The sequence below is a fragment of the Cimex lectularius genome, unplaced genomic scaffold (assembly GCF_000648675.2).
Source record: "Cimex lectularius strain Harlan isolate CLEC.00 unplaced genomic scaffold, Clec_2.1 scaffold13, whole genome shotgun sequence".
NCBI lineage: Eukaryota > Metazoa > Arthropoda > Insecta > Hemiptera > Cimicidae > Cimex > Cimex lectularius.
Window position 1 is genome coordinate 1,078,081 of NW_019392649.1, and position 16,584 is coordinate 1,094,664.

General features: G+C 33.0%; 2 protein-coding genes across 3 annotated transcripts; both read right to left on the minus strand.

Moving 5' to 3' along the window:
* Positions 1-1,532: 1,532 nt before the first annotated feature.
* On the minus strand, positions 1,533-3,050 carry LOC106664516 (histidine decarboxylase). Of its 2 annotated transcripts, XM_024230575.1 has the most exons (4): positions 2,828-3,050; positions 2,598-2,762; positions 2,368-2,526; positions 1,533-2,311 (listed from the first exon to the last, which is right to left on the minus strand). In XM_024230575.1, the coding sequence occupies exons 2-4, from the start codon at positions 2,704-2,706 to the stop codon at positions 2,163-2,165; spliced, it is 417 nt and encodes a 138-aa protein (XP_024086343.1). In that variant the 5' UTR covers positions 2,707-2,762; positions 2,828-3,050; the 3' UTR covers positions 1,533-2,162. The 2 variants fall into 2 exon arrangements, with proteins under 2 accessions (XP_024086343.1, XP_014245788.1); XM_014390302.2 differs by having other exon boundaries at positions 1,533-2,293; positions 2,598-3,050.
* A 94-nt stretch (positions 3,051-3,144) lies between these two features.
* Positions 3,145-16,365, minus strand: LOC106664514 (histidine decarboxylase-like). Its single transcript, XM_014390296.2, has 13 exons — positions 16,268-16,365; positions 13,376-13,434; positions 7,942-8,114; positions 7,770-7,883; positions 7,588-7,710; positions 7,389-7,523; positions 7,186-7,329; positions 4,810-4,876; positions 4,587-4,749; positions 3,984-4,074; positions 3,677-3,775; positions 3,434-3,617; positions 3,145-3,377 (listed from the first exon to the last, which is right to left on the minus strand). The coding sequence occupies exons 2-13, from the start codon at positions 13,401-13,403 to the stop codon at positions 3,169-3,171; spliced, it is 1,530 nt and encodes a 509-aa protein (XP_014245782.1). The 5' UTR covers positions 13,404-13,434; positions 16,268-16,365; the 3' UTR covers positions 3,145-3,168.
* Between the last annotated feature and the right edge of the window lie 219 nt (positions 16,366-16,584).

The window sequence follows — 16,584 nt, forward strand, 5'->3', positions numbered from 1 at the left end:
AAGTGCCAGCTGCTTTGCTGGAAGAAGCAATCAGGGCGACAAATCCCCTGGGTCCATGGAGGGTCACAAAGACTTTCTGCGGGCTGCTTGCAGCATTCACGTTTGAGGCCGATTCTACAGCTCTCTTAAACACGCCCTTGGCTGAATCGCTCGGCTGCCCGGTCCAGGTTGCTCGCCTGTCCTCGAAAGATTCCAGGCACAAACAGGTTTTTATTCTATTTATTTTTTAAATTGACGAGATATTAAGTTTGGTTATTTGGCAGGCGTTGCTTCTTCGAGACATTCCTTGGGCTGTTCCTCTCCAAGAGATTAGAAACACATTGGAACATCAAGGGATTTACCCAGTCAACATTGAGCGCATTCGGCAAAACGTCAAAATTGAGGTAAGTTAAATCTCTTGTGTAAAATTATTTTAAAAATTGACTGGAAACTAAATAAATTATGATTTTGGTTTAGTTGACAGATCCATTACAGTATGAAAACCTTCTCCGTCATGGACTTGACTTTCTTGGTGCTACAAGGTTCTCCGCTGTGCCTGACAGGTGGAGAACGTCCCTCCTTGCTAGACAACCATTCACCACTCTTGAACAGGCCCAACAAGAATCTATCATTCAGTGCTATCGTTGTCAGGTAAAATGTTAAAATTGTTCATAAATATAATGATTATAGAACAAAATATAAAACTGACAACTCTCTTGAAATTAGAAACAATTTTATTTTTATGTTACCTAATATATACATTTTTATTTAGGGATTTTGGCACATTGCTGCCAACTGCAGGGAGATGCCGAGGTGTGTGAGATGCGGCGGAGCCCATTCAGTCGAAACATGCCCAAGGCCACGTCACGAGCCGGTTTGCTGTCACTGTTCTGGACCGCACCACGCAGCTTACAGGCACTGCCCAGTCAGACTGCAGCTCAGCAAACCTTACCTGCTCCAGCCACAGCCACCCGTTTAATGGCCTATCCTTTGTCCCTCGTCCTAAAGTTTCAAAAACAAAAGTAAAAAAAAAAAAAAAATCCAAACCTAAATATTCCGAATTTGTCAAATCTATAGTAAAAATGTAAAAGAAATTAGATTAATGCTTCTTTTTCTTTCTTTCTCCTAATGGCTTTTAATAGATAATATAGGTAGAATAGAAAAACCCTTTTTTTTGAGACATTAATTTTTTTTTAAACAATTTCAGTTTGCATATTAAATTTAAAAAAAAATATTCTGAAGATAAACCAATTATTTAAATTACATATATTTTATTATTATTAAATATGTATTTTATAATTTTTTGCCTTGCTTTTATAAGGGTGCTTCTTAATTGATTAAAACATTAACCACATGCTCAATTATTTGGATAAAATAAAATTTTAAACAATTTTAAATTTAGCAGTTTTGTCATTGCTGATAATTAGTGAGATGTTCAATTTCTGACCTGCAATGTTTTCAGCAGTGACTGAATGTTATAAACCAAAACAGAATAAAAAAATCACAAATGTACAAACTACAGAAAAATGTAAGAAAAAAAGGATATCAATAAATACATTAATTGAAGAAATGTTTATTGAGACAATTATGTTAAACGAATTATCTTGCATTAATATATGTATATATACATGATTTATTGTCAACACAACATTTTTGAATAAAGTTTCTCTATGGTAAAGTTGTATGTTACAATCATAATTTCCACTCTTAATATAATTTTGTCTAATTGTAAGTATTATTTAAAAATATCTATAAATATAATTTTTTTTATAGATTTAAATATATTAAACAGAGAGTCTACCTAACAAAATCACTTCATAGAATTTTTTATATACTGCCCATTAAAAAAAATTATTTGTATAATTTTTATGTTTGAATTTATTCTTTTAAATTCATTTTTCATCTTAAGCATAACATAATGTTTTTTATGTTAAGTAAATTTAGCAAAAAGTAAAAGTTATGAAGCTTAATAAGTTAATTTAAATTACATGCAAACCTACGTTCCGATGATCTGTAAGTGCGATTAAGACATAAATAGTATAGCAAACAAAACATTTTTAACAAGAAAGGAAGTAAAAGTACAAAAGATTATATTTTACTTTGAACATTTTATAAATTATTTTATTATAAAAAAAATTTACTAAACAGACAAATACTAAATATTCACAATGATTATTACATTTTTATTTACTGTTGTTTAAGTGTCCACATTTCAAACACAGTTTTGCGCTTTTAACAACTTGCTCTGTTTGGTTTTGGCTGAAAATATTGTTGGGACCGTCTGAAGACTGTGACCGGTTTGGGTTGGTTCCACCTGTCCCGTTGGCCAAATCTAATAAGTTAATATATTAGTCTGAAAATAAAAACTTAATAAAAAAATAATCATACCAGTCTCATCTGTATCTTCCTTGTCCTGTGATGGGTTGGCCGTCCTGGCTTCGACACAAGTAGGAAGTGTGGCTGCTGAATTCATACCGATCCAGTACTCGACCAGGTCAAGCCTGGAGTCGAGAGAAAATTGTTTCCCTTGAAATACCTTCCTCCGGGCTGAAACCAGCCAAAAATATTTTTGTCTGTCCGTTTCTAAAAACCAGAACCAAGTCTTTTATAATACTAACCAGGGCTACCACGGTGCAAGTTGCCTTGGAAGGACCATCCCTTCATCCAGTCAGAAGCCCCACTGTCGAAAACAGCGGCAAAGCTGCCATTGACGACTTTCGGTGACATCGGTGAGTTTGCCAACAATAAACTGGAGCCGAAGATTTCATTTCTTTCCTTTGTGTCTACAGTTAAAAATTGTTCAGATTGCACACAAGTTTTGTTAAATCATACTAGATTTATAACGTACCAAAATTACAATCAAATTTAAATCCATGCTTGTTTACAATCTTTAATGACCTACAGGCATGCAAGTATTATATAATGGAAATATTTTATTCTAAGTATTTATTTTTAACAACCATATTATTTAAAACTGTTTTGAGCCTTTACCTCTACTTAAAATGTTAATGTATTGAGGCATACAAAAGTTGATAAATCAAAAGGATCAAGGTAAATGCCATGCATTTCAATGATAGATTAGATTTTAACTCTCAAACATGCACATTCCACTAATGTTTAATTCTTTAAAAAAGAAAAAGATAAAAGGGTTAAAAAAGAACAAACTACACAAAAATACTACTTTTATTTTCAAATGTCTTTACAATCGTATAGATTGTGCTTTATTATTTCAAATGATGATTTGTGATTACCAGCAAGCGGCACCTTCTCTCTGGTTTTGGTTTGGTCCAATTCGATGAGAACATCGGTTGCGATGTTCTTGATTTCAGTCCAGTCTCTCACGATATCTTCAGCTGTCGTCTTCGTTGATGTCACAGTGAATCTTATAACATATTTGCCTGAAGAAGAAAATATTTTATAAATTTTATATTGGTAGTTGGCATTCGACACGTACCATTGAACGATGCGGGGATGCAGTGCAGTTTTCCTCGGGTGTTCAATTGTTTCAACAGTCTCTCGGTTAAAATGTTGTCGCCGATCAATCTAAACACAACTAATCCTAAATGCCTCTTTGCAGGTACTTCAAATCTTGGATCACCACGTACTAGAGATTCAAATTTCTTTGCTAACCTTACACCCTAAAAAGTTTGAATGAAATTAGAAAAATGTGTCTTTTAATATTGGAAAATGTACTTACCTCTCTCACGTGCTTCTGAAGGCCAGAGATACCAAAGTTTCTAATGACAAACCAAAGCTTCAATGCCCGAAACCTTTTACTCAACGGCAGTTGCCAATGCTAAAAATTGAAATTATTTATAAATGAATGCATTGGGGTGATCTTGTTCTGATTTGAAAAAGACTCCTTATAATTTTTTTAAAAACATTCTAATTAAAGAATCATCTAAGTCTTACTTAATATGGGTCTCTATTGGTTAAAATTGTTAAATAATTGATAGAAAAATGTTTATTTATACACTGGAAGAAGACAGTATAAAGTAATTTACCATGAAATCAACAGCAAGACCGGAATTTTCATGCTGGAGGTACAAAGGATCGACCATGAATGTTCTATGGAGAGCTCTGCTGTCTCTAACCCTAAAAGAAAATTAGAAGTCTAATTAATACAATTTGTTATAAATTTACGTCTAAAACAAACATATCAACAACACACATATTACACAAAATTTGTTTATTGAAGAGAAACTGAAGAACTTATAAGAGAGAAACTGAACTAACGATAATTATTGTAAAAAATGGATAATTTCAACTCAAAATCGCAATGAATTTTGTCAAAGAATAACTGCTCATATGAGATATGACCATTTGTTATATGGTAGATACTTCAGGAAATGTACAAACACTAGATATTTTACATGATTTGCCCAGGGTATTATATCGTAATTAATCATAATTAGCCTTGTGTAGGTCTTTGGCTAATGTCTATACCTTCATATTTGTCTCTGAATTTACTACTGTACTTTCTATCAGTCAGCAATGAAAGTCTAAGTTATTGAGTACTCTAGATGCCCTGAAGATAATAAATAAAACTTCTTTTATATTGTGAAGAATTTCGAAAATTTCACATAATTAATCGACAGAAAACTAACCACATAGCTGTGCAGTCAAAATGTACCATCATCCATTTTCCAGGGTTGAAAGCTAAAGAGTCAACGTATTCGATACCTTCCAACCAGTGACGGAACTCGGGACAAAGGAAGGCAGTACCAGCGTAGGCGGCGTCGACGTGCAACCACATCTTCTCTTCTTTGCCTGTCAAAATAACGTTGTTCAGACGGATCGAATAATTACAATTAGAACGTTCATACGTACAAATAGGTCCGAGATCTTTGATATTGTCGAAGGAGCAAGCACCAGTCGAACCTAAAGTCGCGCACAGCTAAAAAAGGACAGAAAACGTTGGGTTTGATTAGGCGACGCTCGATTTAAAACGTACAAGAAATAGGAGTTCCCAATTTTCATTTTCGAGACATAATCAAAAGGAATGGCGTCATTGGAAGCTATTAAGGAGCAATCAGCTTATTGTCTTTCGTCCCACCCCCGGAAAGAAATCTCGAGGGATGCAATTACAGAGCACAGATGTTTTCCTCGAGATAAAACCTCTTATTCTACCTCATTAGCAAAGAAACCAGCAATTTCAAATACAAAAGACAAACGATTGAGATATATTTTCGGTGGAAACTCAGAGTGGCGAAATTACGCGTTTTAAGATTTTGGCTTAAAACATTCGCGCAGATTGTTTCTGGTAATTTTGGTTTGTCCATCCTAGTTGTTTTGGTCTGCCAGACATACTTAGGCTTATCGTCATCTTCAGTGGGAGGTTTGTTATATTTCTAAACAATTTACTTGCCAAAAGGTGTTTTTGATACGGCTTACAAAGAAAAACTATTATACGTATACTGAAAAAATCCTCAGAATAAATGACGTTCGATGAACCAAAAAGAAAATCAAAATGACAATAGAGAACTTCCTAATTGAACATGGAGTTAGAAGCTCTCTCATTAATAACATTTCATAGACATGTCTATACGACGATGATATCGCAATTGTAAGAAAAAAGTTCAATAATTGAACGAAAGTACAGTTCTAAAAAAAAAGAAAGTCGAGAGCTAGTGTTAGGTATAAATGAAAATAAGATGAAATTTCTAAAACTCTAGAAGATTAGAAACGTTGTTTCATGTGTCCCACTTGGTCGAAAGGATTCCTTGGCTCTATGTAGGGAGCGTGTAGGAATGCCACTTGAAATGAGAATTGCTTGAGTACAGTAGGGAGAGTTTGGTTCCCCTGTTCCGATTTTTGGAAGAAGTAGCTTGTTATTTATTAGCGTGAGTGTGTGGTTTTAGAGGGCGGAATGTTGAGTTGATTCTAATTTAGATCGGTGGGGGTGAAGGAGGAATATCAAGTATTCCACCACCCTGAGTGAATGGTTACATAGGTAAGAATGTACATATTTATGACTGAGTGGGGTGGGTTTGGATTTAGGGACGATTTTGTTAAGGGCTGATACGACCTCCTGCAGCCAAACCTCGGTGGCTAAACGGAAGACCGAGGACTGACCAGACTGCCGAACACGGGGTTGGTGAGTCTTGTTTGCGGGTAATTTACTGCAAATTACGCAAAAACTGAAATTGCCGGCGGACTGCGATAGGTTCAACCCTGTACACATATGAATAATCCAGTAATCAGTAAAACTCAGTCGAATAGAAAAACTAGACAGTAACTTCGAAAATAATCGGTTCTTTCTGATCCAATTGTAGGACAATATATCCTAGATCCAACTCGGGGAAACTGGAAACGGAAGACGCAGAGATAGTACACAAACATGAACAATTACAAAAAGCATCCAAAATAAGCTGTCCTCGAAATGAAGGTGGTGATAGTGCAGTAGGAAGAATGTTCGAGGATCCGGGATAATCGGGAAATTTATGCGGCACCGAGATAAGCTGGCATCGTTCTCTCTTCGTCAATTCAAACAGCCTAAGATCGATGAGGTTCTTGGATCGAATGGAAGAGCAGATTGTTACCAGAGAAAATTTTGATGAAAGGAGAAAAGAAGGATGTCAGCGTACATAATTAACTGAAGAGACTGATGTCAAAAGAAGGCTAAAGCTAGATTGGCGGAAGATCCAGGCACTGAAGATGACGGAAGCCGAAACGCGTCTGACAGAACCAGCGAGAACAGGCAAACCAAAATGATCGGAAACGACTAAGGTGCAGGCTCATCACACTGCAGACCTCAAGAAGAACTTGCAATTGAAAAAAAAAATTCTTTTTAAATTCTTTTTAGAGGAAAACCAATATAGTCAGTTAATAATCACAAAAGTTTTATAGATTTCTTGCCGTCTTTTACTGTAAATACACTATTCGGTGGTTCATTACGCTTTTACGTTTGCATCTTAAGTTGTATCGTGTGAGATAAGAAGATAACTGATAACCCATACATGTTTAGCGGTCATAATTAATCATGTTAATTATTTCAATTAATTATTCTTTTTGATCTCAACCAAGACCTTAGCGAAAAAGAAAAATTAATTGAAATCACTGATAATTTTAACTTCTTCCAAAAAAATTGAACTTTCCCTTCGTTTGCTAGGAAATGGAAAAATCTATTTATTGTCAAAAGGCCATCGTTTTTAGAGAACTATATCAATAACGTTTACAGTAATACGATGTTATTATGTTACTTACGAAAAATGGGATGAGACCTTTTCTTTTGTCGTCTTCGATTGTTTCTTTTAGTTTGTCAGGTCTCATAGCCAAGTCCGAATCGCTCTCGATATACCTCATTTTCACGAGACCTATCAAACCTGCCTTTTCCACAGATGAATGGGCCTAAAATGTATTGTATATTTTTTAAATTCTTAATAATTTTAAATGACCGGTGTGCGAACCTGTTCGGAGCAATAAGCTACAAGACGGCTGTTGATTTCGGCATCTTCCAAATCGCGTTTTGTTTCTTTGTAGCGCTTAATGGCCTCTGTTCTTCCTGCCAATAAGCAGATTAGGGTCGCTTCGCTCGCTGTCGTCTAAAAAGGAACATGTTTGATATCCCAAAGTAGCTGAATTAGTCTTATACGGAAAAAAACTTACCTGGATGACGCCACCTCCTTTGCTATTGGATCCGGAATGGAGGAAGTCCTCGGGTAGGCCTATCATTTTCCCTAGCCAGTCCATGACGATAATTTCCAGTTCCGTACAAGCTGGGCTCGACGCCTTTATAATTTCTTATAATAAGTTATAACGATTATTTATTTATATCATAAGAAACTTACCCAGGTAAAGCATATACAGTTGAAAGCGTCTGCCAACATGTCACCGAGGAGGGAAGGGTAAGAGTTTAGCGCCGGAAAGTAAGCATGCATATGAGGACTTTGCCAATGAGTAATCTATAAAATGTTCTCAATTAAATTTTCAGGGAAAGATCAATTTTTCAAGATTAATTACCCCGGGCATTATAACTGAATCGACGTCGGCGACGATTTTCTCCCAGGTTTCGGGCTCGTAAGGCGCTTCGGACGGGACCAGTTGTCTCATGTAACCCGGCCTCACGTCAGGAAACACCTTCCGCTCTCGGATATTCTCGAGATAATCGGCTATGTAATCCACCATTTCTTTTCCTTTAAAATAAGGAAGCTTTGATGAGAAAAACAAGCTCAAAATCTTTACTAAATCTTCGTTATTAATCGATTAAATTATCTTGTCTCAGCGCTGATCCTGGCCGAGGAAAATTAATTATTTCTGTTTCACTTAAAACCATAAATGGTTGCCTAAATACAAAAGCACCTCGTGTCAGGCATGTAGAGGTGGTAGACACTGATCATCATTCGGACTTAAATCAATAATTTAAATAGAACCCACTATGGTGACCGTTGTCAGTCGGACGTTTCAAGCAATAAGGTAAAAAGTAAATTCCACTGTGTCTATCATGTAGAATAGACCTTAATATTTTTCTATGTTGCAGGATGAGGGTTATTTGCCAGATGAATAGGAAAAATAGACGTCTTCTAACAGTATGATACAACAGACCTGATTTAGTCGAAAAAAGTTCATAACTGGGTCATAGACATAGAAAATTTTATTGTGCCTAGCAGATCGCACACTGATCATATGACATAAGTGGATTAAAATGTTGCTATTTTACACATCAGGTATGATAGATGTTTCACGCGATGTTAAAAAAGGTCAAGAGACTAAGCCATAAACACCGAAAAGCCTTTTTCTGTCTTGGCATAAATCCCCGAGATATCTATTAATACTGACCAACTTACATTAACCAAAGATTGAGTCATAGATATAGACAAGTCTATCGTACTTGAAAAGTAGCAGCTTACATAGAGCATTAAAGCATCACTTTGACTGTGTCATCTTTGACACAATGATATAAAAAGATGTCCGAGATTAAGTCATAGACACAGAAATATTCATTGTGGGTAGTATATAATATACATACTTATCATCTTCCAATAAAATGTTTCTGTTTACAAAGCACTCTTACTGTATGATGGAAAATGAAAAAAAGCCAGAGAATGGGGTCGTAGATAATGAAAGTCCATCGCACCTAACGTATAACCTAGATACTCTTCTTTAAGAAGAATACAATGTATTTATTTTGCACGATAACTCTTTCACCGTATGATGTTGAAAACAATAAAGAAAAAAGACAGATACTGGGCCATAGATACTGAAAGTAGATGGCAAATTACGTTTTTCATTGTCTGATGTTTGACACAATGATGATAAAGGACAGAGAGTGGGTCATAGGCTCGGAAATATCCATTGTGCCTAGTATATATAATATAAACATTGATCAATTGACAATAAAACGTAACCATTTTACATACAACTCTTTTACTGTGTGATATTGGAAACAATGAAGAAAACAGTCTGATCCATAAATACTGAAAGTACATCGCCTCGTGAAGATAGCATAGATACTGATCATTTGAAAAGAATAAAACGTTTCTTTTTACACAGCAACTTTTCACTGTTTGATGTGTACACAATGATAGAAAAGCCAGAGTCTGGGCCATAGATACTTAGTCCATCGCATCTATTAGATAGCATAGATAGTGATCATTTGTAAGAATAAAACGTTTCTATTTTACATAGCATATTTTTCACTTTCTCTACGATACATTGATGGAAATAAGACAAGAGACTGGGTCATAGATACTGAAAATGCATCGCCTTTAGCAGATATCATAGATACTGATTATTTGCAAGAATAAAACGTTTCTATTTTGCACAGCACTTCTTTCAGTTTTTGTTTAATACAATGATGAAAAAAGAGAAACTGGGACATAGATACTGAAAAGTTCTTTGCGCGTTTCTGTTTTGCAAAGTAGGTTTTTCATTGACTCACTGACTGATATTTGACACAATGATAAAGGACAGAGAGTGGGCCATAGATACTGAAAGTACATTGCGTCTTGTAGATGGTAAAGTACGTTTTTCATTGTCTGATGATTGACACAATGATGATAAAGGACAGAGAGTGGGCCATAGGCTCAGAAATATCCATTGTGCCTAATATACGTAACATAAATATTGATTAATTGACAATAAAACGTAATCATTTTACATCTTTTTCCCTGGTTGATGTTTGACACAATGATGGAAAAACGGCCAGAGAGACTAGGTCGTAGATACTGAACGTCTATCACATCTAGTATAGATACTGATCATTTGAAAAGAATAAAACGTTTCTATCTTACACAGCACCTTTTCACTGTCTGATGTTGACACAATGATAAAAAAAGACAGAGACTGGGCCATAGATATTGATAGTCCATCGCATCAATTAACCAGCATAGATACTGATCATTTGCAAGAATAAAACGTTTCTTTTATTTATGCTGCAAAGTCCTTGGCGCTTGGTATATAAGGTAGATACGGACATTTGACAAGAATAAAGTGTTTCTACTTTACACTGTACCTTTTTTACTGTCTGATGAAAAAAGGCCAGAGATTGTGTTTTAACACAGAAAAGTCCCTCGTGCCTTGTAGTACAGATATGCTACAAAACGATGTTTTTGACAATTGTTAACCCAGGACTTTCGGCGTGAAGCGCTCTTCGTAGTCGTTTCCACTTTGTCCTCTTACAAATGAATATTTCCTTTTTTATATTATGAAGATAAGAACAAATTGTCTGTTTTGTAAATTCTTGTAAGAGTTAAAACTCTGTAAGTTTAATAGTTACATTAAATTAAATAGTTTAATATATAGTTAAATAGTTTAATTTCATCAATTTTTCCTATTTCGCCAGTATTTATTTACATTTTGGTCGTGTGATTTTTCTTTTACTCATAGAAATCGAATTTGCTCATCTTATACATATTGTCAGTTTACAAAAATTAAAATTTATCCCTTATATGTTTTTGTTTGTAGATTTCCGGACTTATTTTAATCATATATGCATACTAATTGTCAAGTGCTTATAGTATTCTACATTCGAATTGTATCAAAGAACTGAGGGAGAAAAAGGAACGGAAGGTCTACAAAAGAGCGTCCCTTCGGTAGTAAATCGGCTGCTTTGCATAGGAAGACAAGCAACCCCCTTCCTATATTGCGCGTACTGGAGGATTCTCTGTTTATTTACTTTAAATCTTAAGTTTTATCGCTCAATCTGGCCCTTTATTAGATCCCTCACTGTCTCATGTAGAGAAAGAAAAGTAAATCCTATCGATTATACGGCTTTAATTGCAAATGAGAAATTGGACCTTCAAATCTTTTTAAATAAATATCACACTGTCATAAATAAATGTGTGGTGATTAGTGACCGTTAATCGATATTTATTTAGAAATCGTGAGATGCGGTCTGGTGTGATGTAGGTGTCAGAAAAACTTTTCTTTATCGTGCCAACGTTTCGATCTTTAATGAGAACAACATCAGGGACTGGGATTTACAAACATTGTTTACATATAACAATTATATTTTGGATGTGGAAAAGTGAATTTATACAATGCAATATATATATATATATTTTTTTTATATATATTCAATCAAAGTAATTCTACTCATTTTCTTCTACGCGCTCTCGACACGACACGCAAGAATGGCACAATTACACATAAGACAAACACGTTCAGTGAGTAGATATACTTTGATAGAATGTAAAAAATATATTTTGCATTGTATAAATTCACTTTTCCATATCCAAAATGTAATTTGTTATATGTAAACAATGTTTGTAAATCCCAAGTCCTGAAGATGATCTCAATAAAGATCGAAACGTTGGCACGATAAAGATAATGTTTTTCTGACACCTACATCACACCAAACCGCATCTCACGATTTCTAAATAAATGTCATAAATAAAATTAATTTGTTGATATTTTTGCCTGTCGGTTTCTTTTTAATATTTTGATTTCTCAACCCACATTTGCTTTACTATAATATGAATTCGGAACACCATATTCATAATATACCAGTGTTTATCTGTAAGATTATAGGCTGAAGCAATTGGGTTGTAGGAAAAAAATATTTTGCGGATAACTGAGTGTTTTGTAGGTGGTTTATGCTTACTTATTTGAAGGTAAATGCTAACTTATATGTGTGTCAATTTCATGTTTTTTAAATAGATTAGGTGTGTTTATCCCTATTAAAAAAAGTTGTTCGATATTATAATGAAGTTTCGTGAATCTGCTTGGTCATTTCAGTCCATTCTGGCCTGCTTAGTCTCGTTGTTTTGGTCTGTAAGGCGGTCAAATCGTTGGGGTTGTACGTCTAATTAATCATGTCCTTGTTTTATAAAAAATGAGAAAAAGCTAAATCAATTGTACTGTAGGTTGCATGGAATTTGTATATCCTATAAAAATATTTTTATTAAGATTGTTTTCTAATATTAAAATATATTAAATCAGTGAATTTAACTGTGCATGCCAGTAGGCCTCCCAACAATAGAGGACCTTGCTTTCTTTTTTTTTTCTCTAAGACATCAATTTTATCAATTATGACCTCATTACATTTTGATTATATTTCTTTTTTATATATGTTAATAATATTACTACATTGCACACAATTTTTTTCTTTATCTTTTCCCAATTATTTAATTTTTGTTTTACTATTATTTTTTTAGTACATTTTTTGGGGTAATTATTTGCTGTAAAAGTTTTTATTAAATGGTTTTAATTATTGTTATGAAATTTAATATCATAATTTTTTAACTTTGTACGGAATTATATATTACATTAATTTTTTGTTTTATTGGATTGGATGAATTAAAATGTAATATTCTATTAATTGTGTGGTTGTTATACCAATCTATTTCGATTTTTTTGATATGTCATAATTTTTATATCTAGAAATGGGATATAATTTTCTCTTTCTTTTTCCAATGTAAACTTTATTAAATTATGTACTTAGTTAATAATTTGACGAACAACTTTTATAACCTACAGTACAAGTGATAGAATTGTAGAGTAAACAGCTAAAAGATTAAAATATTATTTAAAAAATGTATAAATTGGTAAATCACATAAATCGGTGCGAAATCATCGAGAACGGCCGGACCGAAATAATCGGAAACGACCCATCTGTAAAAAAACAGCCATTAAAAATTATTAAATTCATAAGAGTTCGTGGTCCGATTGACCGAATAACGTTTTTCAATTAATTAATCTTTTTATATAAGGCTTTTGGTTGATAACGACTAATGAAAAATTAGTGTCACGAGCGGATTCGAACCCACTTACTCAAGAAGGCCAAGAAAGCTCAAGTGGTAGAGCAGCGGCGTATTTAGCCGAGGGTCGTGGGTTCGAATCCCGCTCTTGACACTGACTTTTTTTATCTCAACAAATACCTTATATTAAAAATTATTGTTCTCTGTTTTTTGTATTGTGTGTAATCTTTAAGAAATAGATAAAAAAATATTATTACCTCTTTTCCGGTATTCGTCGGCATCCATTTTTGGTTAAGATTAAATTTTCAGGGGGGAACTGAAAAATAAAACTGAATTAAACCCTTACACTGGTAGATTCTCGACGTTTTATAAAACAATACGACGCCTTTTGATTATGCGGGGTAAAAAATAAAAAAGTAGAATATAAAGCATACAATAAACAGGTATCCAACTTGGTTTGTAATTGTTTCATTTGTTAAAAGGGTAAATGTAGGACAAGCGTGGGTTCCTAACTGTGGAACCTTTTCTGCCTTTAACCCAAAAAATATCCTCCCGTTGAAAAACAACCAATTTAACAATATCCTGTACAGCATGATTTTGTAATTTTATACGTATTTTATGCCCTAAATCGTTACTCAATTGTGGTGGTAGAAAATTGAGGGAAATCGATGGAAATCAATCGTTAAAAAAATAGTATTTTGATTTTTGTGCGTTCTTTTTTGTTTTTTGATAGGATATTCCTACACTGACCTTGTCCGGATGGCTTCGTATCTTTTACGGCTTCCTAATCTATTCTTCTATTCTTTAATCCGTTGGTGAGAATTATGTTCAGAGGCAACATATCTGCAATTTTCGTTATATTTTATTGCAACATACGATTTCATTGCAAAATTTCTAATACATAAACAAAATAATAGTTGAATACCCGATTGGCGAACTATAAATCCGCCAATTTTCATCCGAATTTGGATCAAAATTTTTAAAGATATTTGTCCGTATAACTTACTTATTAATTATTATTAATTGAACGGTATAATAACTAAAAGAACGATTCTTTAAAAAAAGATTTAAATAAAGATTGAAATTGTTAATGACTTAATCTAAATGTTTAACAACAATTCTTTCATATTTTTATATTCTTGTTTGAAATTTGTCGTTCCCAACCTAGTTAAATAATTTATTACTGTAATCATCTTTAAACTCATTTACTTACAGAATTACTACAAAATGACATAAAAAAAGGGTGAAAATTTTTCAGGTAATAACAAAATATTGGACCTTTGGTCCAATTTTGAAACATATCGTTCATGTGACAATGTTATGAAATAATTATATATTTTTATTTTATAAAATTATCCAAAGAGTATTATAATCGGGTATTATACTGTTTATTGGTGTGGTAATTTTCTCGTAAAAACGCGCAGACCAATCGTGAATCTGATTAAATCACCTCTAGATCTTGGTGGTTGGCAAGACAGACCAAATACATTAAAGTTAGTTTAAAAATTTATAGTTAATACAAAACTGGCCTAGATGTTACGAAAAGATATTTTATAATAAAAGTTTAAAGAATGTAAAAAATTAAACAAATAGTTAATTGCTAATTATGGTTCTCATGACATTAATGTGAGAATTTTGCTTTGCAATAGACAAAAATGGTGTTAGCAACTCTGGTTTTCAAATGCTGAATAAACGAAATATAAAATTTAAAATCTGTCTTTTTAAACAATAGTTCTATCAATTTGATTAAAGAATTTAACATGTGTTAACTACATTTTTTGTAGAAACCAACTTTACCTGAACAATTTTTACCTATAAAATATTGTGCTTGTATTGTTTATTTTATATGTATTTTTATATAGTTTTAGTTTTTTAAACTCGATATTTTTATTTTAAAGGCAAAAGGTACCTAATAATGTAATCAGTCTCTGTATAAATAATTTAAAATAAAACAATTCTCATTAAGCTATTACTTTCCAGATGATAGATGAACTGCAATCTAAAAATTTAAACTATGCTAGTAAAGAAGAAGAAAATGAAAAAAAAAATATCCGCATGGTTAAAACAAGCAGAATGCTTTCAAGTTGGACAATACTATTGAAGAAAGTTGACGTTTTCAAATTCTTAACAATATTCTTCCCAAAATATTTTATACTTACAATAAGTGTTATGTATTAAGAACTATATAAAATTGTTGTCTCAACGGTACCACTGCCGAGATGAATCGAGCGAAACCGTCTTTTTAAAACAAAATTTCAAGTCAGAGTTGTGGGAACAGGTTAATTTCAACTTGATCTTCTCCCTCTGTCCAACCCTCTTTATTTAATTACTATAATAAAAACGTAGCCTTATAATCTGAACTTTTTTTGTATCAAAACGTTAATTAAACGAAGGATTATAGTTTGAAATAGGTACGTGACGATTTTACATTTGTCGCGCGCAATTCGGACTGATATTTTGTACAAACAGTGAGATTAAGATTATAAAGACTGCTTGAACAATTATAGCTTTGATTAAACAAGAGCTTTTTTTATAAATTTATTCCCCAATTGCTTTTTATCCGAATAAATCGGAAATTTAACAGACGATCATGGGCTAATCATAAATGGCTTGAACGCGTCAGGGATGAACTATAAAAAAATAATCGATTTTTTTTCATATTTTTTGTAATTTTGGAAAATTAAATAACTGATTTATGTTTTTAGGCACATCGGTATATTTTGTCTTATGCAATGTATTTAAACATTTTACAGATAGTGATCATAATATTTTAAAGTGAAAAAAGTTTTAAATAATAAATGATGGTTATTTTTTTTTATTATATACATAAATGTAATAAGTATTGGTTTAAAAATTGACTAATGATGGGCTTAAGTACTTATAACAATTAATGGAAAGTTGAATATTAGTAAATTTAGCAAGATTTAGGTAATAGTCAGTAGAATAAAATTCACTGGTAAAAATTGTGCAAACTTTTTGTAGGATTAATCAATATGATAATTTGGTTATAAAATGGACACGTTTGGTACGAATTGTTGCCTCACATAAATAAAAACGTTTTTTAGAGTTAAAACCATGATGTTTTATGCTACAAAACGAGTCATCACCCCCTTCTTCTTAGTTTAGTTTATATAAATTGAATTACTTACATTTTTGATTTTCTTGCTTTAAGATATAATGAGTTATGTTCTGTACCGATTGGCCCTTCTCTGGCGAATGAAAGAGAATCCTCTCGCCCCCTTTATATAGCAGTACTTGGTACATTCCGGTACAAAACTCTATCTCCTCCCTCCAAGGGATAATTTGGTGTCAACCCTTTATTTCAGAATTTGTATTAATTTATCTTCGGCATGTATCAAGAGAATTAAACACCCTCGTCATACATTTATGGAATCGATTAAAAAACGATATTTTTTTTTAAATGTGTTAATCTGACAAAACGATTTTCTGTTTCAATTTTCACTTT

Coding starts and splice junctions, on each gene's coding strand:
- LOC106664514 (XM_014390296.2), bottom strand. CDS start 13,403: ATGGATGCCGACGAATACCGGAAAAGAG. Junction 7,330..7,388: donor TAGCTTATTGCTCCGAACAG/GTTCGCACACCG, acceptor AATACATTTTAG/GCCCATTCATCTGTGGAAAA. Junction 3,378..3,433: donor CATCCCCGCATCGTTCAATG/GTACGTGTCGAA, acceptor TTTCTTCTTCAG/GCAAATATGTTATAAGATTC.
- LOC106664516 (XM_024230575.1), bottom strand. CDS start 2,706: ATGTCACCGAAAGTCGTCAATGGCAGCTTTGCCGCTGTTTTCGACAGT. Junction 2,527..2,597: donor CTTGCACCGTGGTAGCCCTG/GTTAGTATTATA, acceptor GGCTGGTTTCAG/CCCGGAGGAAGGTATTTCAA. Junction 2,312..2,367: donor GGAAGATACAGATGAGACTG/GTATGATTATTT, acceptor TTAACTTATTAG/ATTTGGCCAACGGGACAGGT.